Source organism: Pleurodeles waltl, chromosome 9, assembly GCF_031143425.1.
Source record: "Pleurodeles waltl isolate 20211129_DDA chromosome 9, aPleWal1.hap1.20221129, whole genome shotgun sequence".
NCBI lineage: Eukaryota > Metazoa > Chordata > Amphibia > Caudata > Salamandridae > Pleurodeles > Pleurodeles waltl.
This window is the reverse complement of record NC_090448.1, coordinates 1,181,787,238-1,181,811,588: the sequence shown is the minus strand read 5'-3', so window position 1 is coordinate 1,181,811,588 and position 24,351 is coordinate 1,181,787,238. Positions and strand designations below refer to the sequence as shown.

At 51.2% G+C, this 24,351-nt stretch overlaps 1 protein-coding gene across 7 annotated transcripts in view; it reads left to right on the top strand.

Moving 5' to 3' along the window:
• Window positions 1–24,351, top strand: part of RALGAPA1 (Ral GTPase activating protein catalytic subunit alpha 1) — a 623,631-nt gene that overhangs the window by 340,421 nt on the left and 258,859 nt on the right. For all 7 annotated transcript variants that reach the window (XM_069209127.1, XM_069209123.1, XM_069209128.1 and 4 more), the window contains 2 exons: window positions 8,536–8,670; window positions 15,489–15,672. In XM_069209127.1, coding sequence (XP_069065228.1) covers window positions 8,536–8,670; window positions 15,489–15,672 — 319 coding nt within the window. The remainder of the gene's footprint in view (window positions 1–8,535; window positions 8,671–15,488; window positions 15,673–24,351) is intronic.

Below are 24,351 nucleotides of genomic sequence, written 5' to 3'. Positions count from 1 at the left end.
AGCACCTAAGATTCATGGTAGCGGGAGGCCATTTTCAATTTCGAGTCGTTCCGTTTGGTCTAAAGTCAGCTCCCAAGATATTCACGAAGTGCCTAGCTCCTATTTCAGCCTTTCTCAGGAGAAGGAAGCATCAAGTATTCCCATACTTAGACGACTGGCTGATAAAAGCAGACACCTTATCAGCAGCATGCAGGTCAACAAGAAAGTGCATTGCCTTACTCAACAGCTTAGGCCTGACCTATAAACTGGGAGAAATCCAAACCACGGACATCACGCACAATAACTCTTTTAGGGGCAAACCAGGACACTCAATCCATCATGGCCTGCCCCACTGTAGAAAGACAACAAAAACTTATATCTCTGGCAAAGTCAGTACAAAGAAAAGAATACTTTTCAGTATGCCTTTACAAATTCTTATTGGGGATGATGTCTTCATGCATACCTCTAGTTCCTCTCTGCAGACTCAAAATGTGCCCCCTGCAAGAACCGCTCAATCTGCAATGGATCCAGGTCTCCGGAAGCTTTGAAGATTACATGAAAATCACTCCGGCCATCACCAAGGCTCTGCTGTGGTGGTCTCAGAAACATCATCTTTCCATTGGCCTAACTCCTTGGAGGGTTAGGGAGTGGTTCTACATGACCTTTAGATAAGAGGCAAATGGCCTCTGTAGTTACAAAAAATGCACATCAATCTGCTAGAGCTAAAAGCAGTCCGCCTAGCCTTGCAGGCTTTCCTCCTGAAGATAGCCTATTCAGAAGTGGTAATAAGAACAGACAATACCACTACAATGCATTACATCAACAAGCAGGGAGGCACAAGATCTCTTCCTCTCTCCAAGGAAGCTCAGGAGATTGGGAACTGGGCTGTGCAGCATGGTATACTCCTAGCAGCAGTTCACCTTCCAGGCTGCAAGAACAAGGTAGGAGACTCGCTCAGCAGACTAAAATCTGTCTGTCACGAATGGGAACTAGACCAATCCATGGTCAACCACATTTTTTCCCAGTGGGATCACCCAACCTCGACCTCTTCACCAGCAGGTCAAACACCAAATGCCTATACTACGCAACCTGGCCTCACCAGAGGGGATCATGGGGGAATGCATTTTCCATAGCATGGTCAGGAATCTTTGCCTACGCTTTTCTGCCCATTCCCTTGATCCCGAGAGTCTTATCGAAAATTAAGAGAGAACCATGCATGCTAATATTAATAGCCCTGTACTGGCCTCGCCAGCATTGGTTCACGAATATTCTTCTCCTGTCAGTGAAGCCTTGCATCCCACGAGAATATCTCCACATCTGCTAACAATAAACAATGGACAAATCTTTCATCCGAATCCTTAATCAAGGCAGTTATCAGCATGGCTCCTGAGCACCTTGAGTCTGCACATCTAAACATTCGGCCGGAGTGCAGAGAAATACTGTCCAAAGTCAGATTAATTAGCACCAACAAGACTTATTTATGTAAGCAGAAGAAATGTTGTTTGTGGTGCCAACAACAACAAATTGATCCTCTTTCCTCATAACCGGAACAAATATTGCCTTATTTGCTACATTTAGAGCACTCAGGTCTTGCCCATTCCTTCATAAAGGTTCACTTGGCGGTGATTGCGTCTTATAGACGGTCAGGCTCTTCACCTCCATTATGGTCCTCTAGGTTAATTAAGCGATTTCTAAAAGGGATTTTTAGAGTTTTTCCACCCTTCAGACCTCCTCCTCCCTCCTGGTATTTAAATGTTGTTCTTGCGCAACTCATGAAGCAGCCATTTGAACTAATTCATAGAGCTCCTACGATATTCCTTTCCTGGAAAGTGTCTCTCCAGATTGCTCTAACATCAGCCAGGCGTGTCAGTGAGATACAAGCACTATCCATACAGGATCCGTTCTTACAGATTAAACAAGATAGAATAATCTTGGGCATCAACCCACGTTTCATTCCAAAAGTCTCCTCAGACTTTCATTTAAATGAGCCTTTAGTTTTCAGGACATTCTTTCCAAATCCTACAACTCCAGCGGAGAAAGCGTTACACTCTTTAGACATTAAGGGCCATATGTACGAACACTTTTTCCCATAGACACAGAATGGGTAAAAACCTTTGCTACATCTGGCCCTAAAAGATGTATTAAATTCTATCTGGACAGGACTAAAGCATTTCGCAAAACCAACCATTTGTGGCTTTCAGCCCACCCAGACGGGCTCAGCCGCTCTCTAAACAGAGCATCGCTAGATGGATTTCTTCAGCAATCCGATTTTGCCATCAGGCAGCGGGCAAACCACTGCCAACCTCTGTCCGTGCACATTCAACTCGGGCAGTTTCCTCATCAGCAGCACTGTTTGCAGATGTACCGTTCCAAGACATTTGTAGGGCACCAACTTGGAAAAGCTGCCATACTTTTACCAGGCATTACTGCTTGGATGCATTATCTCAAGTAGAGGTAGCGTTGGGCCAGGCGGTCCTAAAATCTTTTCCAGTAAAGATGAGCTATATCTTTCATCCAACCATCCTGATGTCAGGTATGCACAGTGCCTACAAAAAAAAGGTTTGAAGTACATGGTAAATTCTCATTAAAAGTTTAGCCTATAATGTTTAGAATTTTAAATTATGTATATGTTTATTTAAACATGTGATTAATGTATATAGTGAACAGACAGATGTGTAATACAATGTGCAGCAATACTGCTTACTACTCTGATTCAAGCATGTGAATCTATGAAAGATCCAATACTGGAGTAAGAAAATTAGTTACTTACCTGTAACTTGAGTTCTCCAGAATTGGAATCTTTCACAGATTCACATGCTACCCGCCCGCCTCCCTGGAGAAGCTCACTTCACCTCTATTATATCCTATATACACTTGTGTTTAGAAAATCTGAGGCACTGGAGCTTCCCTCAGGAAGGTTCTAGAGGGTGGTGTCGGCTGATTGGTGGGCACTGAAGTTTGGTCCTTTTTTCTTAAAATGACTCTGATCGAGTGCTAAACTGAGAGGCCTAAGGGCCTTTAGGTTTAAGCCTAGGTTAACACTACTTTACTTAATTAAAGGTACTGGGGGCTCTCGATGACTGGGAATGATTGGAGCATGTGAATCTATTAACAATTCCAATACTGGAGAACTAAAGTTACAGGTAAGTAACTAATCTTCTTCTGTGCTTTTTGGTGCTATTTTCACCTAACAGTAACAATGAATCTCTCTGACTTCCCTTATTGGGTTTTGTTATTTTGGTCATATTTTAAACATAAAATTGGTTGTGGGATTTTGTTTTCTTGTGACTTTCCTTACTGTGTATACATTGCTTAAATACTTTACGTGCGGCCTTAAATTTATGCCGGAAAGCTCTGTGTCACATTACCAGGGATTGAGCACAGATTTATTTTATTTAAATTGTGTGACATCTAGCAAGTAGTGACCCTATGCTGTGATACGAGCACTTGTCTACCCCAAATAGCAATCAGCGTTCCTAGAATGAAGAGAACAAAGCTGTGTGATGGCTGAATGCTTGAATTAGCTTCAGCCACCAGTAATTATTTGGGACCGTGACCCAGCCAACCTTTTTTGTCCTGTATTCTACTCTAGATCGACACCAGAAAGATGCAAATCAGCCTTCTTGTGCGCCAGTAGTAAGAGTCTAGCGTGTAATGCCAGGCCAGGTTCCCTCCAAAAGAGAACAAACAGCCCCAGACCAGGTTTGGCCATTTCAAACCTCATGTAGTCACTTAGAAAAACATTTGACTCGTGCTGCATCATTCTGACCAGGGCCAAATAGACAGACCAGTCTGGGGCTGCTAGTGGACCTGGCCCAGCAGTTCATGCTGAGCATTTGCTACAGTAGCAGCATCTGGCATATTGCTGGTTCCCATCTCTGTTTACATGGTGGGCAAAAAAATGATGGACTGGAATATGGACTAATTACCAGTGGCTGAGATTAAGTCTTATATTCCACCGCCTCTTTTTATGTTTTGTGCTTTTAATGGATGTGTAACATTTCCTTGTTTTTTATGCAAAAGTTAGTCTTGGATAAAAAGTCCCTGCTTGACAAATTGATAATGCGATGTGTGTGATCCAGTGCCAAATATAAGGCAGAGTGCTGCCGAGTCCCAGCTGTGAAGGGCTGTCTCTCGCTCTGCACAATGAACCGCTGTCCTTGGCACTGGAGGAAGTCTCTCCGAGTTGAAAATATCCAGTGGTGTGTGATTGATTGAATAGAAACAGAGCCTCGGCTCCCTGTGCGTGTGGTACTCTCGCTCTGCGTGTCTCCAGGCTGCCTCAGTGCGTGTAGCTCTCCTCCATTGTGGCTCTAGGCTCCTACTCCCCGTTCCCTTAGGGCGGTCAATTTTGGCAATCTCCGAGCGCAGTTTGGCCAACCTCTAGTGCCTCCTTATTGGTCGTGTTGTCCATGTGTAGTAAACATGACAACTCCTCATGGCACCGAAGCTAGTCCTCCGAGCATGAACCCGGTCCCTCTGCCTGGGCTCCAAGCAGGGCTAGGGATGCAAACTGGCCATTCACTGAATGGAGGCTAATTGAGCGCGTGTCCCTTTTTATTGGATGTGCTTCCCGTACAGAGGAACGCTACCGTGGTGTCTGACACTGTGTTCTTCAGTTGGCATGGGAATGTCTGTGTGTGCTGCAGGAGCTGGCCTTGGAGTCTGTGTGTGTGCTTCCTGGTCTGCTCTAGGAGTCTGTGTGTGCGCTTCCTGGTCTGCTCTAGGAGTCTGTGTGTGCGCTTCCTGGCCTGCTCTAGGAGTCTGTGTGTGCGCTTCCTGGCCTGCTCTAGGAGTCTGTGTGTGCGCTTCCTGGTCTGCTCTAGGAGTCTGTGTGTGCGCTTCCTGGTCTGCTCTAGGAGTCTCTGTGTGCGCTTCCTGGTCTGCTCTAGGAGTCTCTGTGTGCGCTTCCTGGCCTGCTCTAGGAGTCTGTGTGTTCGCTTCCTGGTCTGCTCTAGGAGTCTGTGTGCACGCTTCCTGGTCTGCTCTAGGAGTCTGTGTGCACGCTTCCTGGTCTGCTCTAGGAGTCTGTGTGTGTGCTTCCTGGTCTGCTCTAGGAGTCTGTGTGTGCGCTTCCTGGTCTGCTCTAGGAGTCTGTGTGTGCGCTTCCTGGCCTGCTCTAGGAGTCTGTGTGTGCGCTTCCTGGCCTGCTCTAGGAGTCTGTGTGTGCGCTTCCTGGTCTGCTCTAGGAGTCTGTGTGTGCGCTTCCTGGTCTGCTCTAGGAGTCTCTGTGTGCGCTTCCTGGTCTGCTCTAGGAGTCTCTGTGTGCGCTTCCTGGCCTGCTCTAGGAGTCTGTGTGTTCGCTTCCTGGTCTGCTCTAGGAGTCTGTGTGCACGCTTCCTGGTCTGCTCTAGGAGTCTGTGTGCACGCTTCCTGGTCTGCTCTAGGAGTCTGTGTGTGCGCTTCCTGGCCTGCTCTAGGAGTCTGTGTGTGCGCTTCCTGGCCTGCTCTAGGAGTCTGTGTGTGTGCTTCCTGGCCTGCTCTAGGAGTCTGTGTGCGCGCTTCCTGGTCTGCTCTAGGAGTCTGTGTGTGCGCTTCCTGGTCTGCTCTAGGAGTCTGTGTGTGCGCTTCCTGGTCTGCTCTAGGAGTCTGTGTGTGCGCTTCCTGGCCTGCTCTAGGAGTCTGTGTGTGCGCTTCCTGGTCTGCTCTAGGAGTCTGTGTGCGCGCTTCCTGGTCTGCTCTAGGAGTCTGTGTGCGCGCTTCCTGGCCTGCTCTAGGAGTCTGTGTGTGCGCTTCCTGGCCTGCTCTAGGAGTCTGTGTGTGTGCTTCCTGGCCTGCTCTAGGAGTCTGTGTGTGTGCTTCCTGGCCTGCTCTAGGAGTCTGTGTGTGCGCTTCCTGGTCTGCTCTAGGAGTCTCTGTGTGCGCTTCCTGGTCTGCTTTAGGAGTCTGTGTGTGATGCAGGAGCTGGCCTTGGAGTCTCTGTGTGCGCTTCCTGGTCTGCTCTAGGAGTCTGTGTGTGCGCTTCCTGGTCTGCTCTAGGAGTCTCTGTGTGCGCTTCCTGGCCTGCTCTAGGAGTCTGTGTGTGCGCTTCCTGGCCTGCTCTAGGAGTCTGTGTGTGCGCTTCCTGGCCTGCTCTAGGAGTCTCTGTGTGCGCTTCCTGGTCTGCTCTAGGAGTCTGTGTGTGCGCTTCCTGGTCTGCTCTAGGAGTCTGTGTGTGCGCTTCCTGGTCTGCTCTAGGAGTCTCTGTGTGCGCTTCCTGGCCTGCTCTAGGAGTCTGTGTGTGAGCTTCCTGGTCTGCTCTAGGAGTCTGTGTGCGCGCTTCCTGGTCTGCTCTAGGAGTCTGTGTGTGCGCTTCCTGGCCTGCTCTAGGAGTCTGTGTGTGAGCTTCCTGGTCTGCTCTAGGAGTCTCTGTGTGCGCTTCCTGGTCTGCTCTAGGAGTCTGTGTGTGCGCTTCCTGGCCTGCTCTAGGAGTCTGTGTGTGTGCTTCCTGGCCTGCTCTAGGAGTCTGTGTGTGTGCTTCCTGGCCTGCTCTAGGAGTCTGTGTGTGTGCTTCCTGGCCTGCTCTAGGAGTCTGTGTGTGCGCTTCCTGGTCTGCTCTAGGAGTCTGTGTGTGCGCTTCCTGGTCTGCTCTAGGAGTCTGTGTGTGCGCTTCCTGGTCTGCTCTAGGAGTCTCTGTGTGTGCTTCCTGGCCTGCTCTAGGAGTCTGTGTGTTCGCTTCCTGGCCTGCTCTAGGAGTCTGTGTGTGCGCTTCCTGGTCTGCTCTAGGAGTCTGTGTGTGCGCTTCCTGGTCTGCTCTAGGAGTCTGTGTGTGCGCTTCCTGGTCTGCTCTAGGAGTCTCTGTGTGCGCTTCCTGGTCTGCTCTAGGAGTCTGTGTGTGCGCTTCCTGGTCTGCTCTAGGAGTCTGTGTGCGCGCTTCCTGGTCTGCTCTAGGAGTCTGTGTGTGCGCTTCCTGGCCTGCTCTAGGAGTCTCTGTGTGCGCTTCCTGGTCTGCTCTAGGAGTCTGTGTGTGCGCTTCCTGGCCTGCTCTAGGAGTCTGTGTGTGCGCTTCCTGGTCTGCTCTAGGAGTCTGTGTGTGCGCTTCCTGGTCTGCTCTAGGAGTCTGTGTGTGCGCTTCCTGGCCTGCTCTAGGAGTCTGTGTGTGCGCTTCCTGGCCTGCTCTAGGAGTCTGTGTGTGTGCTTCCTGGCCTGCTCTAGGAGTCTGTGTGTGTGCTTCCTGGCCTGCTCTAGGAGTCTGTGTGTGCGCTTCCTGGTCTGCTCTAGGAGTCTCTGTGTGCGCTTCCTGGACTGCTCTAGGAGTCTGTGTGTGCGCTTCCTGGCCTGCTCTAGGAGTCTGTGTGCGCTTCCTGGTCTGCTCTAGGAGTCTGTGTGTGATGCAGGAGCTGGCCTTGGAGTCTCTGTGTGCACTTCCTGGTCTGCTCTAGGAGTCTGTGTGCGCGCTTCCTGGTCTGCTCTAGGAGTCTGTGTGTGCGCTTCCTGGCCTGCTCTAGGAGTCTCTGTGTGCGCTTCCTGGTCTGCTCTAGGAGTCTGTGTGCGCGCTTCCTGGTCTGCTCTAGGAGTCTGTGTGTGCGCTTCCTGGTCTGCTCTAGGAGTCTGTGTGCGCGCTTCCTGGTCTGCTCTAGGAGTCTGTGTGTGCGCTTCCTGGCCTGCTCTAGGAGTCTCTGTGTGCGCTTCCTGGTCTGCTCTAGGAGTCTGTGTGCGCGCTTCCTGGTCTGCTCTAGGAGTCTGTGTGTGCGCTTCCTGGTCTGCTCTAGGAGTCTGTGTGTGCGCTTCCTGGTCTGCTCTAGGAGTCTGTGTGTGCGCTTCCTGGTCTGCTCTAGGAGTCTGTGTGTGTGCTTCCTGGTCTGCTCTAGGAGTCTGTGTGTGCGCTTCCTGGTCTGCTCTAGGAGTCTGTGTGTGTGCTTCCTGGTCTGCTCTAGGAGTCTCTGTGTGCGCTTCCTGGTCTGCTCTAGGAGTCTGTGTGTGCGCTTCCTGGTCTGCTCTAGGAGTCTGTGTGTGTGCTTCCTGGTCTGCTCTAGGAGTCTCTGTGTGCGCTTCCTGGTCTGCTCTAGGAGTCTGTGTGTGCGCTTCCTGGCCTGCTCTAGGAGTCTGTGTGTGCGCTTCCTGGCCTGCTCTAGGAGTCTGTGTGTGCGCTTCCTGGTCTGCTCTAGGAGTCTGTGTGTGCGCTTCCTGGTCTGCTCTAGGAGTCTGTGTGTGCGCTTCCTGGCCTGCTCTAGGAGTCTGTGTGTGCGCGTCCTGGTCTGCTCTAGGAGTCTCTGTGTGCGCTTCCTGGTCTGCTCTAGGAGTCTCTGTGTGCGCTTCCTGGTCTGCTCTAGGAGTCTCTGTGTGCGCTTCCTGGTCTGCTCTAGGAGTCTGTGTGTGCGCTTCCTGGTCTGCTCTAGGAGTCTCTGGGTGCTGGCTGGGTTGGTCTGGCAGTATCTGTGTGTCTTGTTCATGTTTTTTTTTTTTGGCATAGGGTGTCGTGTGCTGCGTGAACTGCCATTGGCTGTCAGTTTGTGCCCCATGGCCTGGCCTATTGTGTCCGTGTCCCATGTGTCAGCCGGGCATCAGTTGTTGCCCATGGACTGCTTGAGTGGTGAAGCTCCCCTGGGTGGTGTCTTATGATTCCATCTATTTCAGTTAGTCGTCTCGTTGCTGCTCTGTCTTCTGGACTGGATCATGGCGCTGCCCCTGAAGACCCTTCTGAAGCCGGTGCGTATCGCTGGAGCCGAGAATGACAAGCGTGACAATTCGGTGCTCAACTGTGCATACAAGGTAATCTTGTTTGAACATCGGTCCTCTGACTGGCACTAAGGGTAATTTCTTCTTCACAATCTTACTATACCCCTGCCCTCATCACCAGCAGTCACATCTTCTAAGCTCAAAATCTGTGCCCTCCTCATGCTCACCAGCTTAACCTGCTGGCTCATGTCTCCCCCACTCGTACTCTTTAACCCCTACGTTCATGGGTATTATCTTCTATTATCTTCTGAATTCAGGTTCTGAGCTCTACTCACCAAGAAGTATACCTCCCCCACTGGCTTTCTGGGCCACACCTCAGCCCATGTCTCCTCATCTAGCATCCTTTACATCCTTCAACCCTGGGCTCATGTCTCCTCCGCTGGCACCCTCTTCACACGTGGCCCCGCATTATGTGCCCTGTGCCCTTCTTCTCCCCATGGTGCATGTCTCTTCCTCTGGTGCTGGGTGCCCTGTAACCCGTACGCTTATGTCCATTAAACTCTGATTTATACCCTCCCCAAGAATATGCCCTCGCTGGCTTCTTGCCCTCTTACCACCATAGCTTGTTTCCCCTGCACTTGCACCCTGTGCCCCTTCACCACCTTGATCGTACATGTCTCTTACTGGTGTTCTGTCCCATCTTTTAACTTCATAGGAGATCATGTTCCTTTATCTGCTCCTTTAAACCTCTGCCCTTATGGCCTATGTTCCCTGGGCTGTTCCTCATCTATCTCACGTTTCTTTCACTTGCACTCTGCTCCCTCATCCGTGCAATCATGTCCTTTAAACTCAACTCAGTGTGTCATCCTTCCAAGACCCAGGTCTCTTTCACCGACACTCTCTGCTCCCTCATCCGTGCAATCATGTCCCTTAAACTCAAGCTCAGTGTGTCATCCTTCCAAGACCCAGGTCTCTTTCACCGACACTCTCTGCTCCCTCATCCGTGCAATCATGTCCTTTAAACTCAACTCAGTGTGTCATCCTTCCAAGATCCAGGTCTCTTTCACCGACACTCTCTGCTCCCTCATCCGTGCAATCATGTCCCTTAAACTCAAGCTCAGTGTGTCATCCTTCCAAGATCCAGGTCTCTTTCACCGACACTCTCTGCTCCCTCATCCGTGCAATCATGTCCCTTAAACTCAAGCTCAGTGTGTCATCCTTCCAAGACCCAGGTCTCTTTCACCGACACTCTCTGCTCCCTCATCCGTGCAATCATGTCCCTTAAACTCAAGCTCAGTGTGTCATCCTTCCAAGATCCAGGTCTCTTTCACCGACACTCTCTGCTCCCTCATCCGTGCAATCATGTCCCTTAAACTCAAGCTCAGTGTGTCATCCTTCCAAGATCCAGGTCTCTTTCACCGACACTCTCTGCTCCCTCATCCGTGCAATCATGTCCTTTAAACTCAACTCAGTGTGTCATCCTTCCAAGATCCAGGTCTCTTTCACCGACACTCTCTGCTCCCTCATCCGTGCGATCATGTCCTTTAAACTCAACTCAGTGTGTCATCCTTCCAAGACCCAGGTCTCTTTCACCGACACTCTCTGCTCCCTCATCCGTGCAATCATGTCCTTTAAACTCAACTCAGTGTGTCATCCTTCCAAGACCCAGGTCTCTTTCACCGACACTCTCTGCTCCCTCATCCGTGCAATCATGTCCTTTAAACTCAACTCAGTGTGTCATCCTTCCAAGACCCAGGTCTCTTTCACCGACACTCTCTGCTCCCTCATCCGTGCGATCATGTCCTTTAAACTCAAGCTCAGTGTGTCATCCTTCCAAGACCCAGGTCTCTTTCACCGACACTCTCTGCTCCCTCATCCGTGCAATCATGTCCTTTAAACTCAACTCAGTGTGTCATCCTTCCAAGACCCAGGTCTCTTTCACCGACACTCTCTGCTCCCTCATCCGTGCAATCATGTCCTTTAAACTCAACTCAGTGTGTCATCCTTCCAAGACCCAGGTCGCTTTCACCGACACTCTCTGCTCCCTCATCCGTGCGATCATGTCCTTTAAACTCAAGCTCAGTGTGTCATCCTTCCAAGACCCAGGTCTCTTTCACCGACACTCTCTGCTCCCTCATCCGTGCAATCATGTCCTTTAAACTCAAGCTCAGTGTGTCATCCTTCCAAGACCCAGGTCTCTTTCACCGACACTCTCTGCTCCCTCATCCGTGCAATCATGTCCTTTAAACTCAACTCAGTGTGTCATCCTTCCAAGACCCAGGTCTCTTTCACCGACACTCTCTGCTCCCTCATCCGTGCAATCATGTCCCTTAAACTCAAGCTCAGTGTGTCATCCTTCCAAGATCCAGGTCTCTTTCACCGACACTCTCTGCTCCCTCATCCGTGCAATCATGTCCTTTAAACTCAACTCAGTGTGTCATCCTTCCAAGACCCAGGTCTCTTTCACCGACACTCTCTGCTCCCTCATCCGTGCAATCATGTCCCTTAAACTCAAGCTCAGTGTGTCATCCTTCCAAGATCCAGGTCTCTTTCACCGACACTCTCTGCTCCCTCATCCGTGCAATCATGTCCTTTAAACTCAACTCAGTGTGTCATCCTTCCAAGACCCAGGTCTCTTTCACCGACACTCTCTGCTCCCTCATCCGTGCAATCATGTCCCTTAAACTCAAGCTCAGTGTGTCATCCTTCCAAGACCCAGGTCTCTTTCACCGACACTCTCTGCTCCCTCATCCGTGCAATCATGTCCCTTAAACTCAAGCTCAGTGTGTCATCCTTCCAAGACCCAGGTCGCTTTCACTTACACTCTGCCCCCCCTCATCCATGCGATCATATTCTTAAAACTGATGCTCAGTGTTTCGTCTTTTCTAAGACTCGCGTCTTTCACTGGCGGTCTGTGCCCACTTTGCCACCTGGCTCTCATGTCCCTGCTCTGATGCCTATATCCCCACTCCCACGGCTCATGTTCCCTTCTTGTTTATGGCCATTTCTTCCTAAAGTTTCAGACACCTTTTTCTGTGTCTTCCTCTCCCAGCAGATCGTCCCTTCTTCCTAAAGGCCGATCTACTTTTTTCTGTTGTTCTGTTCCTCTCTCTCCGATCTGGTTCCTTCCTGAGGGCTCTTTCTCTGTTGTTCAATGCCTTCTTCTCCTGGCTGACGGTCTTAACCTAAAAGCTGATATATCTTTCTCTTTGTTCCCTGCCTTAGCTGACGGTTCTTTATTCCTAAAGGCTCAAATACCTTTCTCTGGTGTTCTCTGCCTTCCTCTCCCAGCTGCTGGTCCCTTCTTACTAAAGGATTTTTTACCTTTCTCTGGTGTTCTCTGCCTTCCTCTCCCAGCTACTGGACCCTTCTTACGAAATACTTTTATACCTTTCACTGGTGTTCTCTGCCCTCCTTTCCCAGCTGCTGGTCCCTTCTTATGAAAGGATTTTATACCTTTCACTGATGTTCTCTGCCTTCCTCTCCCAGCTGCTGGTCCCTTCTTACTAAAGGATTCTTTCTCTGGTGTTCTCTGCCTTCCTCTCCCAGCTGCTGGTCCCTTCTTACTAAAGGATTTTATACCTTTCTCTGGTGTTCTCTGCCTTCCTCTCCCAGCTGCTGGTCCTTTCTTACTAAAGGCTTTTTTACCTTTCTCTGGTGTTCTCTGCCCTCCTTTCCCAGCCCAGCTGCTGGTCCCTTCTTATGAAATGATTTTATACCTTTCACTGATGTTCTCTGCCTTCCTCTCCCAGCTGCTGGTCCCTTCTTACTAAAGGATTTTTTTACCTTTCACTGGTGTTCTCTGCCTTCCTAACCCAGCTGCTGGTCCCTTCTCACTAAAGAATTTTATACCTTTCTCTGGTGTTCTCTGCCTTCCTCTCCCAGCTGACGTCCCTTCTTACTAAAGGCTTTTTTACCTTTCACTGGTGTTCTCTGCTTTCCTCTCCCAGCTGATGGTCCCTTCTTACTAAATAATTTTATACCTTTCTCTGGTGTTCTCTGCCTTCCTCTCCCAGCTGACGTCCCTTCTTACTAAAGGCTTTTTTACCTTTCACTGGTGTTCTCTGCTTTCCTCTCCCAGCTGATGGTCCCTTCTTACTAAAGGATTTTATACCTTTCTCTGGTGTTCTCTGCCTTCCTCTCCCAGATGCTGGTCCTTTCTTACTAAAGGCTTTTTTACCTTTCTCGGGTGTTCTCTGCCTTCCTCTCCCAGCTGCTGGTCCCTTCTTACTAAAGGCTTTATTTTTTTTACCTTTGTCTGGTGTTCTCTGCCCTCCTCTCCCAGCTGCTGGTCCCTTCTTACTAAAGGCGTTTTTACCTTTCTCATGTGTTCTCTGTCTTCTTCTCCCAGCTGCTGGTCCCTTCTTACGAAATACTTTTATACCTTTCACTGGTGTTCTCTGCTTTCCTCTGCCAGCTGCTGGTCCCTTCTTACTAAAGGATTTTATAGCTTTCACTGGTGTTCTCTGCCTTCCTCTCCCAGCTGCTGGTCCTTTCTTACTAAAGGCTTTTTTACCTTTCTCTGGTGTTCTCGCCCTCCTTTCCCAGCTGCTGGTCCCTTCTTATGAAAGGATTTTATACCTTTCACTGATGTTCTCTGCCTTCCTCTCCCAGCTGCTGGTCCCTTCTTACTAAAGGATTTGTTTACCTTTCACTGGTGTTCTCTGCCTTCCTCTCCCAGCTGCTAGTCCCTTCTCACTAAAGAATTTTATACCTTTCTCTGGTGTTCTCTGCCTTCCTCTCCCAGCTGACGTCCCTTCTTACTAAAGGCTTTTTTACCTTTCACTGGTGTTCTCTGCTTTCCTCTCCCAGCTGATGGTCCCTTCTTACTAAAGGATTTTATACCTTTCTCTGGTGTTCTCTGCCTTCCTCTGCCAGCTGCTGGTCCCTTCTTATGAAAGGATTTTATACCTTTCTCTGGTGTTCTCTGCCTTCCACTCCCAGCTGCTGGTCCTTTCTTACTAAAGGCTTTTTTACCTTTCTCGGGTGTTCTCTGCCTTCCTCTCCCAGCTGCTGGTCCCTTCTTACTAAAGGCTTTTTTTTACCTTTCTCTGGTATTCTCTGCCCTCCTCTCCCAGCTGCTGGTCCCTTCTTACTAAAGGCTTTTTTACCTTTCTCTCAGGTGTTCTCTGTCTATCTCTCCCAGCTGCTGGTCCCTTCTTACGAAATACTTTTATACCTTTCACTGGTGTTCTCTGCTTTCCTCTCCCAGCTGATTGTCCCTTCTTACTAAAGGATTTTATACCTTTCACTGGTGTTCTCTGCCTTCCTCTGCCAGCTGCTGGTCCCTTCTTACTAAAGGATTTTATAGCTTTCACTGGTGTTCTCTGCCTTCCTCTCCCAGCTGCTGGTCCCTTCTTACTAAAGGCTTTTTTTTACCTTTCTCTGGTGTTCTCTGCCTTCCTCTCCCAGCTGACTTCCCTTCTTACTAAAGGATTTTATTCCTTTCTCTGGTGTTCTCTGCTTTCCTCTCCCAGCTGCTGGTCCCTTCTCACGAAAGAATTTTATACCTTTCACTGGTGTTCTCTCCCTTCCTCTCCCAGCAGCTGGTCCCTTCTTACTAAAGGATTTTATTCCTTTCTCTGGTGTTCTCTGCCTTCCTCTCCCAGCTGCTGGTCCCTTCTTACTAAAGGATTTTATAGCTTTCACTGGTGTTCTCTGCCTTCCTCTCCCAGCTTCTGGTCCCTTCTTACTAAAGGCTTTTTTTTACCTTTCTCTGGTGTTCTCTGCCTTCCTCTCCCAGCTGACTTCCCTTCTTACTAAAGGATTTTATTCCTTTCTCTGGTGTTCTCTGCTTTCCTCTCCCAGCTGCTGGTCCCTTCTCACGAAAGGATTTTATACCTTTCACTGGTGTTCTCTGCCTTCCTCTCCCAGCAGCTGGTCCCTTCTTACTAAAGGATTTTATTCCTTTCTCTGGTGTTCTCTGCCTTCCTCTCCCAGCTGCTGGCCACTTCTTACTAAAGGATTTTATTCCTTTCTCTGGTGTTCTCTGCCTTCCTCTCCTAGTTGTTGGTGCCTTCTTTCTAAAGGCTTTTATAAGTTTTGCTTGTGTTCTCTGCCTTCCTCGCTAAGCTGATCGTCCCTTCGAAAAGGTTCATATGTCTCTTTTGTTCCCTGCCTTCCTCTCTCAGCTGACACTCCCTTGTGAAAGATTGATATATTTTCCTCTGATGTTCTGTGCTTTTCTTTCCCAGCTTGACGGTTACTTATTCCTAAAGGGTCCTGTGCCTGTGCCTTCCTCTTGTAGCAGATGGTCCCTTATTCCTTAAGGTCCATATACCTTTCCCTTTTGTTCGCTGCCTTCCTCTCTCAGTTAATGGCCCATTCCTTAGTGCTGTTTGACTTCACCTGTCCCAGTAGAGTTGGTTCTTTTCTCTCCATGGTTCCCTCACTAACTCAGTGATTTGACTCACCTTGGTAGTTGTCTGCTGACTGTTTCGTTTCACTACCCCCTTTTCACTCTGTTGCCTTTCACTGGTGATCAGTGCCTTAAGGGCTAATGTTTACTTCCCCTTATAGCTTTGTTTGACACTTTGGTGTAACTCCCACCAACCCCTTGAAATCCTGCCTGGATAAGTGGTCTCTTAGCTGGTGTTCCCTGCCTCCTCCTCCCCTCACATAATCCCTTCAGGGCTCTGGTCCCCTTTGCTGGTTCCCAGTGGCCCACTGCTCCTGCTGATAGCTGTGTGCCACCTGGCATCAATGTTCCTACTTCGACGTGCCTTCTAAATGGAATTCTGTGCTGCTTGTCCATTAATGCCTGCGATTACTGTCCCCTTCGCTGTTGCTTTTTTGTCTATGCTCCACTTGTTAGAGCTCTTTGTTTCTTAGCGTTGACTGTTTACTCATTCCTTGCTTTCACTCTGTAGTACCCTTCGAGTTCACCCCCAGAATCACGGTTTGTCTTGCAGGTTCTTCACGGGTGTGTGTACGGGGCGCAGCACTTCAGTAACCCCCGCTACTTCCCGCTCAGCCTGTCGGACCTGGCCTCAGTGGACTACGACCCGTTCATGCACCTGGAGAGCCTGAAGGAGCCCGAGCCGCTCCACTCGCCCGACTCTGAGCGCTCATCCAAGCTGCAGCCTGTCACTGAGGGTGAGTACAGGAAGTGACTGATGGACTGGTGATGGCGTGTGGAGGGGGTCACTGAGGGTGAGAACAGGAAGTGACTGATGGACTGGTGATGGCGTGTGGCGGGGGTCACTGAGGGTGAGAACAGGAAGTGACTGATGGACTGGTGATGGCGTGTGGAGGGGGGTCACTGAGGGTGAGTACAGGAAGTGACTGATGGACTGGTGATGGAATATGGAGGTGGTCACTAAAGGTGAGTACAGGAAGTGACTGATGGGCTATTCATGGAATGTGGCAGTGTCACTGAGGTTGAGAGAAAGTTACTAGTGGACTGTTGAGTGTGCCCGAGAGGGTGGAGGGGTTTGTTGATGGAATGAGGAGGTGGGCACTGAGGGTGAGGGCTGATGCAGTCACAAATGGACAGTGCAAAGGTAATATGTCAGGAGGTAACGTATAGGTGGTCAGTGAACTGTAGAGGCTGTCACTGAGGGTAGACGGAGGCTGTGACTTCCAGTAAGTAGAGGCCATCACTGAGACTGTGCAGCTGCATCACTCCGGGTAGCGGAGGCCATTGCTGTGGGTAGCGGAGGCCATTGCTGTGGGTAGCGGAGGCCATTGCTGTGGGTAGCGGAGGCCATTGCTGTGGGTAGCGGAGGCCATTGCTGTGGGCAGCGGAGGCCATCGCTGTGGGCAGCGGAGGCCATCGCTGTGGGCAGCGGAGGCCATCGCTGATAGGAGGGAAGAGGCTGTCAGTGACAAGCGGGAGCAGCTGTCCCCAGGGATGGGCAGAGGATGCTACTTGAGAGTGAGTATAGGCTGTCACTGGGGTATGTAGAAGTGGTTACTTCGAGTAGAAAGATGTGGCCGCCCGGGGTGAACAGAGGCAGTCACTGCGAGTGGAGGGAGGTAGAGGCAGTCACTGTGCTAGGCTGACACTGAGGTGGGAAAAGTGTCACCTTTAAGGGTGGCAAGAGGGAACGACAGTTGGTAGATAGAGCAGCCACTGGGGCTGAGATTTGATACTCCGTTTCAGTGTCTATATTTGTTTTTAGTGCTGACTTCTGTTTTCCTTCCAGCAGTTCTTTACTTTTATACTCTGGGTGACATTATCTGCGTCTTGGTCTCTGGCAGGAAGGTTGTACGTCTAGACTGGAAATCTCTGATTTCTGTGTGCCTTATCCCTTTATTGCTGTTAATCTTTTAGTCAAGTTATGGCATCTATACTGGACATATAGGCTTGCTGTCTTTATGTATAGTTAGGGGGGGGCCTTGTCCACCTCCCGAAAGCTGCCAGACCGATATGAAACTACCCCCCAGAGCTGTGAGGGTAGCAGCATTTTCTAAAGGGCCTAAACCTTTGTGTTAGATTCTGAGGAAGGAGGCACCTTTGATCAGCAAGAGCACTCAGGCTGCAGCAAGACCTGGTTTGTGGAACTTGGGAATGTGAGGGTCCCCTCAAAGTTTCTTTTGTCGCACTTGACAAAAAGACCAAGATCACCAGTAAATACCTGATGTACTGGCATGCCAGTTTGATTAAGCCTTACCATCATATCACCTCTTGGAAGCTCGGGTTGTAGTCAGTGCATGGCCTCTGGGGCTGACTGAGACCTGTCATTTCCCCCAGGGCAGTAGGCGTCCTTACACTGAGACTGCAGTGGTCCATGACCTTCCCGCTGCTTAGTGTCCCACCTATGAGAGCGGCGGGATCCTTGCTGTGGTCTTCTCCATCCAGGTTGCACCTTCCTGACTCCTGAGCCTCGGGCGGGCGTGGGAGGTCTGGGTCTTATCCCAGTAATGCTTGAATCCTTCTGCTTTGCCAGCACCAGTCCTCAGTGAGTACCCGCCTGCTAGCTTCGACCTCAATGCACGAGGCTGCACGGATGGTGGAAATACGCCATCAAATGACATTACCAACTGGCTCCTGTTTGCTGTGCTTTCACATTTATGTGTGAAGAAACCAGTTGAGATGATCCGATTATGTGCCAAACACTGCCCCACATGCCGCTCTCTGCAAGCATTTGCTTCTATGACTGATGTTAGGCTGTAGCCAAGTAAGGTGCGTACTTGGGCCACTGGTTCAGCATCTTGTAGATATGAACATTAGCAGACAGTTCTTCCGTCGTCCTTACGATCCGACCGCAAGCAGTCAAACCGATATTGAATGTGTACATTTTTTAGAGCTTTTCATAACTGTTGGAGTTCCAAGAGGACATGGAACGTGTAAAGCCGTAGCCTGTTTGACGCATATTCCGTCCTTCATATTACAATTCCATTATAGCCTATGGAGATCGTCATACAGTGCACAGGATGTCCGTGATGGAGTGACCTGTCCACTAAACCGTAAACCAGGGCCTTATTCTCCTAGATGTGGAGTCAAAGCAACAAGTGGCCCCTGCGGTGTGGTTCTGCTGCACAGGACAGAAGGGCCCTGCCCTCTGGGCTTTGTCTCAGGGCACTGGAAGTACCAGCAGGTAAAGCTTCCTCTTCAAGTATCAGAAAGTAAAATGGGGTTTGGAACTCCAATAGTCAACACTTTTAATACTGCACAGTAATCTGAATGCGCTGTTCCTGCTGCGTCCTTGGGATCGGGCGGCGTGTGCAGAAGGTCTGGTCACATACGCGCACTCCGCCTAGTTCACGGATCTGCATGTTATCAAGTGCTGTCCTTTCTAGGTGCACGCGCACGCGCAGTACTTGAGTGTCGGACACATTGCAGCGACTGGGCTGTGTTCGACCATTAACCCGCAGTGTTGCTGCTCTGGTGCAGTTGGTGATCACAGTCTCAACCGTGACGGGTGTCTGGCACACAGCTTAGCGTTGCTCAGCCTGCAATAGCATCTTCTGCACTCAGGTCTTTGAGAAATGTAATGTCACCACACACGCGACAGTTCAACCCACACAAGTTATTTGTTGAGGAGGGTCACCTGTGTTTACACTGCTTACAACAAAAAAGCACTAGTTTTTCCTGATGTTTCTTTAACTTTTTCCTGTGGTTGGGCCTGCAGCCTGTCTGGTTACAACGAGCTGTCTCCCAGGGGTGACATGGAGAGATGATACAGGATGTTGCTCTGTGCAGTGCAAGTGTCTTATTCTGGCTAGCCAGCGAGAGCCAGCCTGTCCATGCCTGCATCTCAAAGGCAGTGGCTCAGACAGCAGTTTTGTTTCAGAGCTGTGCTGTTCTCATGCTGTCTGGGTCAATATTCCAGCCTTGTGCAGTCGCCTCACTTTGCAGCAATAGCAGGCTCGTTCTCAATCCTAGAGTGTGCGCTTTGCTCAAGGAGGACAGCGACACAGAATCCTCTCTCTGGCCTAATCCATTCCCTGCCTTTTTGCAGAGTTTCCAAGAAGGCAGCATTGCTGGTCTGGCTCCAAGTGCCAGCTCACATCCCAGAATCTGGCAGCTGATGACAGCCCATCCTGCCAGGCCCATCTTCAGCGGACTCCCAAATCTAAGTGCACCCTTGCCCGTGCGCGGACTAGTCAGCGGTGGCAAGGCACCCTGAGATATTCTCTCAGAATCAGCAGCAAGGGAGCACGTCCTGCAAAGCTTGCAGGGAATCTTAATTCACCCCAGACTGCCTTCAGCCTGCTAGAGGTTTCTGCTGATCCACATGCTGCATGCAGGTGGTGGGTGCAGTGGTTCTTGTGCACTTGGGCCACAACCTTGGCCTTTCTTTTGTCTGACACATTCAGGCCACAGGGTTATATATCTGGTGTATTTTCAAACTGGTGAGGTAAACACAAATATCATCTCTGCTCCATTGTAGAGTTTGTGTATCCGCATATCCTTTGTGTGTGCTTTTCTGCATGAATGTTGAAATGAGCGGCGGTGCACGATCCACCCAACCGCTTTAATCCATCAGGTAAATTCAGCTGGTGTCGCGACTGGGTCTGGAAGCCCTTCCTCAGGAATGCTACCGCCTTTAACGTGGAGAGCCTCCTGGTCTGTGCTAAGGTAGGACATTCTGCAGTGTATTCATAAACGGAGCATCTCCTGCACTGTCCATGCTGCACATTTCACACCTCAGTTAAGGTCCACTTCACTGACGTTGCCGAATCCCTTCGTTGGTGCTCTCGACCTGCTCATCTTCCCACCGTTGTGAAGCCAGAACAGTGCCCGCTCCTCTCCTGGATTGCAATTCAGTTATATCCACCAAAGATGGACATCACTTCTGCAAGGAACACTAGTCCTGCCAAGAGCTGAGAAGTCAAAGGCCGCACCAGAAGGTTCCTTGTGCATAAGAGGCTTTGTATCACTAGATTGCTGGCACAGCTAGGAAGAGGGCCTTCACCAGGGCACTGGCAGTGCCACACCACTGTAGAAAGAGAGCTGGAAAAATAATGCAGCTGGTGAGAGAGTAGCTCGTACCACAGCTGCACAAAGGGGCAGCGCTAATTCCCTGGGTGTTGTCCAGACATGATGGGTACTACTGGAACGAGGTAGAACAGCTGGTCGTGGGAAGGTTCATTGTAGGAGGCTGGCTCAGTTTATGGTGGACGCCTATTGTGTGGCGCCCTGTACTGAGTCCAGGCACCCTTAGTGATAGTGAATAGGTGTCCAGATAGCAGAAGCGCTCTACGGGTAGCCGAGTCGAGGAGCTAAAGCTTGTCCAGGAGGAATGGAAAGCACTTGCAATACCACAGTAGTCGGGCAATAACTTAGTATGAAGAAAGAACCGCACAAATGTTACAAAAGTAAAGGATACCTTATTACAGCACTACTACTAAACTGGCGTTGGTGTATCTCCCTTTGGAGATACCTACACACAAAAGACACACACAGTAACCATCAGAAGTAGCATAGGAATACACAGGGCCCTTGGCCGTATACTACAAGTGGATGTGAGACCGTGACTCCAGCCAAGGTAAGCTGCAGTGGTTACCTAGGGGCTGGGGGTAGTTAGGAACCCCAGAGGTAAGTTCAGTAGGTGACACCCGTAGCCAGGAGTAAGTTAGTTACCCGCCCAGTTGCCCCATAGACTAACACAGAGCAGTGGTAGCAGTTTGTGGAATTCAGGGCCCTTCACAGTGGACCCAGAGGAAACCCCACACCAGCATAGCCAAAAGACAGGCGTACCTACTCCAGGGACCCGGATGCAGAGGGGAGAAGGACCTCTCTCTGAAGTCAGTGGATGCCTCGGATTGTCCAGCGGCTGTCACGACCCGTGGATCAGGCCGGTGGAACCCAGGGACAGATTCCGGACGTGGAGGACCTGCTAAGGAAGGGGACAGTCTAGCCCCCTTGGAGGAGCCCAGGTGGTGCAGGTGGAAGTGCCCACCCTCCAGAAAGCGAAGTCCCTGCAAGTCGGTGGAGGAAGAAGTCCGGCTGCGGGGTCTGAACATTCACGTCCGTACTTAACCTCAGGTCGCTGAACTGCTCCAGTATGTCGTAGCGCTTCAAGGTGACAACTGTACAAGACGTCATTCAGCTGCTGTACATTGAGGGTCACATGGCAGCCCTTGATGTTAGGCTCGACTTTTTAAACTTCCTCGTTCGTCCAGTGTACCCACCAGTACCTCTGGTTTGTTGTAAGTGGACTGCACTATCGTTCAATGTACTAACTGTGCGGATCCCAACAGCTCCAGCATTTCTTACCAAGTGCCTAGCGGTAGTTGCAGCGCCATCCACCGCAGCGCCATCCATCCACCGCAGCGCCATCCATCCATTGCAGCGCCATCCATTGCAGCGCCATCCATCCATTGCAGCGCCATCCATTGCAGCGCCATCCATCCATTGCAGCGCCATCCATCCATTGCAGCGCCATCCATCCACCGCAGCGCCATCCACCGCAGCGCCATCCACCGCAGCGCCATCCACCGCAGCGCCATCCACCGCAGCGCCATCCATCCATTGCAGCGCCATCCATCCATTGCAGCGCCATCCATCGCAGCGCCATCCATCCATTGCAGCGCCATCCATTGCAGCGCCATCCATTGCAGCGCCATCCATCCATTGCAGCGCCATCCATCCATTGCAGCGCCATGCACCGCAGCACCATCCACCGCAGCACCATGCACCGCAGCGCCATGCACCGCAGCGCCATCCACCGCAGCACCATCCATTGCAGCGCCATCCATTGCAGCGCCATCCATCCATTGCAGCGCCATCCATCCATTGCAGCGCCATCCATCCATTGCAGCGCCATGCACCGCAGCGCCATGCACCGCAGCGCCATCCACCGCAGCACCATCCACCGCAGCACCATCCACCGCAGCACCATCCACCGCAGCGACATCCACCGCAGCGCCATCCACCGCAGCGCCATCCATTGCAGCGCCATCCATCCATTGCAGCGCCATCCATCCATTGCAGCGCCATCCATCCATTGCAGCGCCATGCACCGCAGCGCCATCCAGGCCTTTCCGTATCTGGATGACTGGCTGCTAAGAGCAGCAGCGGCAGCTATGCCTGGCAGACAGTAGTGTCTCTTCTGCGCAGACTGTGCTCTGTCATCAGTGCCCAGAGGTCCCAGCACTCCCTCCAGCATAGGCAGTGTTTGCGTGTTTGCCATGATGCCGTCTGTACAGTGTTGGTTACATGCCACCTGCTGCAAGGCCTTCTCTCGTGGTCCTGGGGCTGTCCTGAGTTTTACTGCGCGTAATCCTGTCCGTGAGGTTGTTTACCACCCGTGTCCCAGGTCCACGCCCTTGGTGCACGCCACTTGGGTGGCCACAGGACTTCTTTTCGTAGTCTCTCCAGGCTCTGACGGTGAGTAGTGAAGACTTACGCCAAGAGTTAGAGGTTTGCGAACTGAGAGTGCAGTGTCACATGACAGATACATTCTGTAACTCCAGTCAGCATGTTACTTTCTGAAAAGAAGAGGAGTTTAATAACTGCTAAGTGTAGAAAATGTAATAAACCAAGAAAAGCAGAAGGTGGTATCTTCGTCTGGACCCGGGCAACGATCCGAAATGCCCTTTTTTCTGCCCTGCTCTAGGAGCTAGATTCCAGGCACCAGTGAACCCTGACGCCCATGTGGCCCTCTGTGGATGCTGTGTGGACCTTGGCTTTGTCAGGATGGTCCCTTAGAAGATCGTGGCAGGACCTCAGGTCTGGTGTAGCCCTAGGTCCCTCAGGGCAGCCCCCCTGGCGGAGGTCTCCGGTGCTTTCAGGGGAGAGGCTGCCACGGTGGCCCTCCGAAGAGCTCAGTGCTCCCAGAGCAGACACTCAGTACACTCCCTTCTTCTCCAAAAGCAAACTCCAGAGCCGGCGTTTCTCAGGACAACAAAGACCAGATGACCCAGGAGCTCGGGCGGTGGTGGGCTCCACTGAGGGCCCAAGAGCGGTTCCTGCGGGCAGAGTGAGGCCGAAACCCCGCGGTCTGCTCCGCTCTGGGCACCGCGGCTGCACTCGGGTGGGTGGCAGGGAGCCTCTCCATGTTTGTGCCAGGCTGTAAAGCCCCTGTGGTTACTGTGAGCAAGTGCTCCTAGGGTTGTGGACGGCAGGGGGCGCTGCAGCACTGTGCACAGGTAGTGAGCGCGCACTTCCAGGGATGCCCACGGGGTGGCAGCGTTGCTGCACTTTGGCATCCTAGTGAAGCTTCCGAGGCCTCCCAGCGCTATACACAAGGTGGATGCACTGTAGCAATGTGGAACTGTGGTGGGACCGTGGACGGACAGACGGAGACAGGCACGCTCCACCCGCCCCACACACCAGCTTCATCCCCGACATTCACACACCAGCTTTACCCCCCCACACAGCAGCTCCATCCGCCCCACACACACACACCAGCTTTACCCCACATTCACACAGCAGCTTTAACACCCCTACACTCACCAGCTTTACCCCTCATTCACACACCAGCTTTACCCCCACATTCACACACCAGCTTTACCCCCACATTCACACACCAGCTTTACCCCCACATTCACACACCAGCTTTACCCCCACATATACCAGCTGTACCCCCACACACCAGCTGTACCCCCACACACCAGCTGTACCCCTCCACACACCCGCTTTACCCCCAAAGCAGCTTTAACACCCCCACACTCACCAGCTTTACCCCCACATTCACACACCAGCTTTACCCCCACATTCACACACTAGCTTTACCCCCACATTCACACACCAGCTTTACCCCCTCACACACACCAGCTTTACCCCCACATTCACACACCAGCTTTACCCCCACATTCACACACCAGTGTTACACCCACACAGCAGCTTTACCCCCACATACACCAGCTTTACCTCCACATTCACACACCAGCGTTACCCCACACACACCATCTTTACCCCTCCTCACACACCATCTTTACCCCTCCACACACACCAGCTTCACACCCCGACATTCACACAGCAGCTTTAACCCCCCCACACTCTCAAAACTTTAGCCTCAGACACACCAGCTTTACCCTCACATACACACACCAGCTTTACCCTCACATACACACACCAGCGTTACCCCAACACCAGCTTTACCCCAACACAAACCAGCTTTACCCCCACTTTCACACACCAGCGTTACCCCCACACACACCAGCTTTACCCCCACATTCACACACCAGCGTTACCCCCACACACACCATCTTTACCCCTCCACACACCAGCTTTGCCCCCACACAGCTTTGCCCCATACACATCCCCCATACCCCATACACACACCAGCTTTACCCCGACACACCAGCTTTACCCCGCAACCCCACACACACACAGCTTTGCCCTTGCTAGTTCGGTGGTCGTGCTGCCCTGTCCCTCTC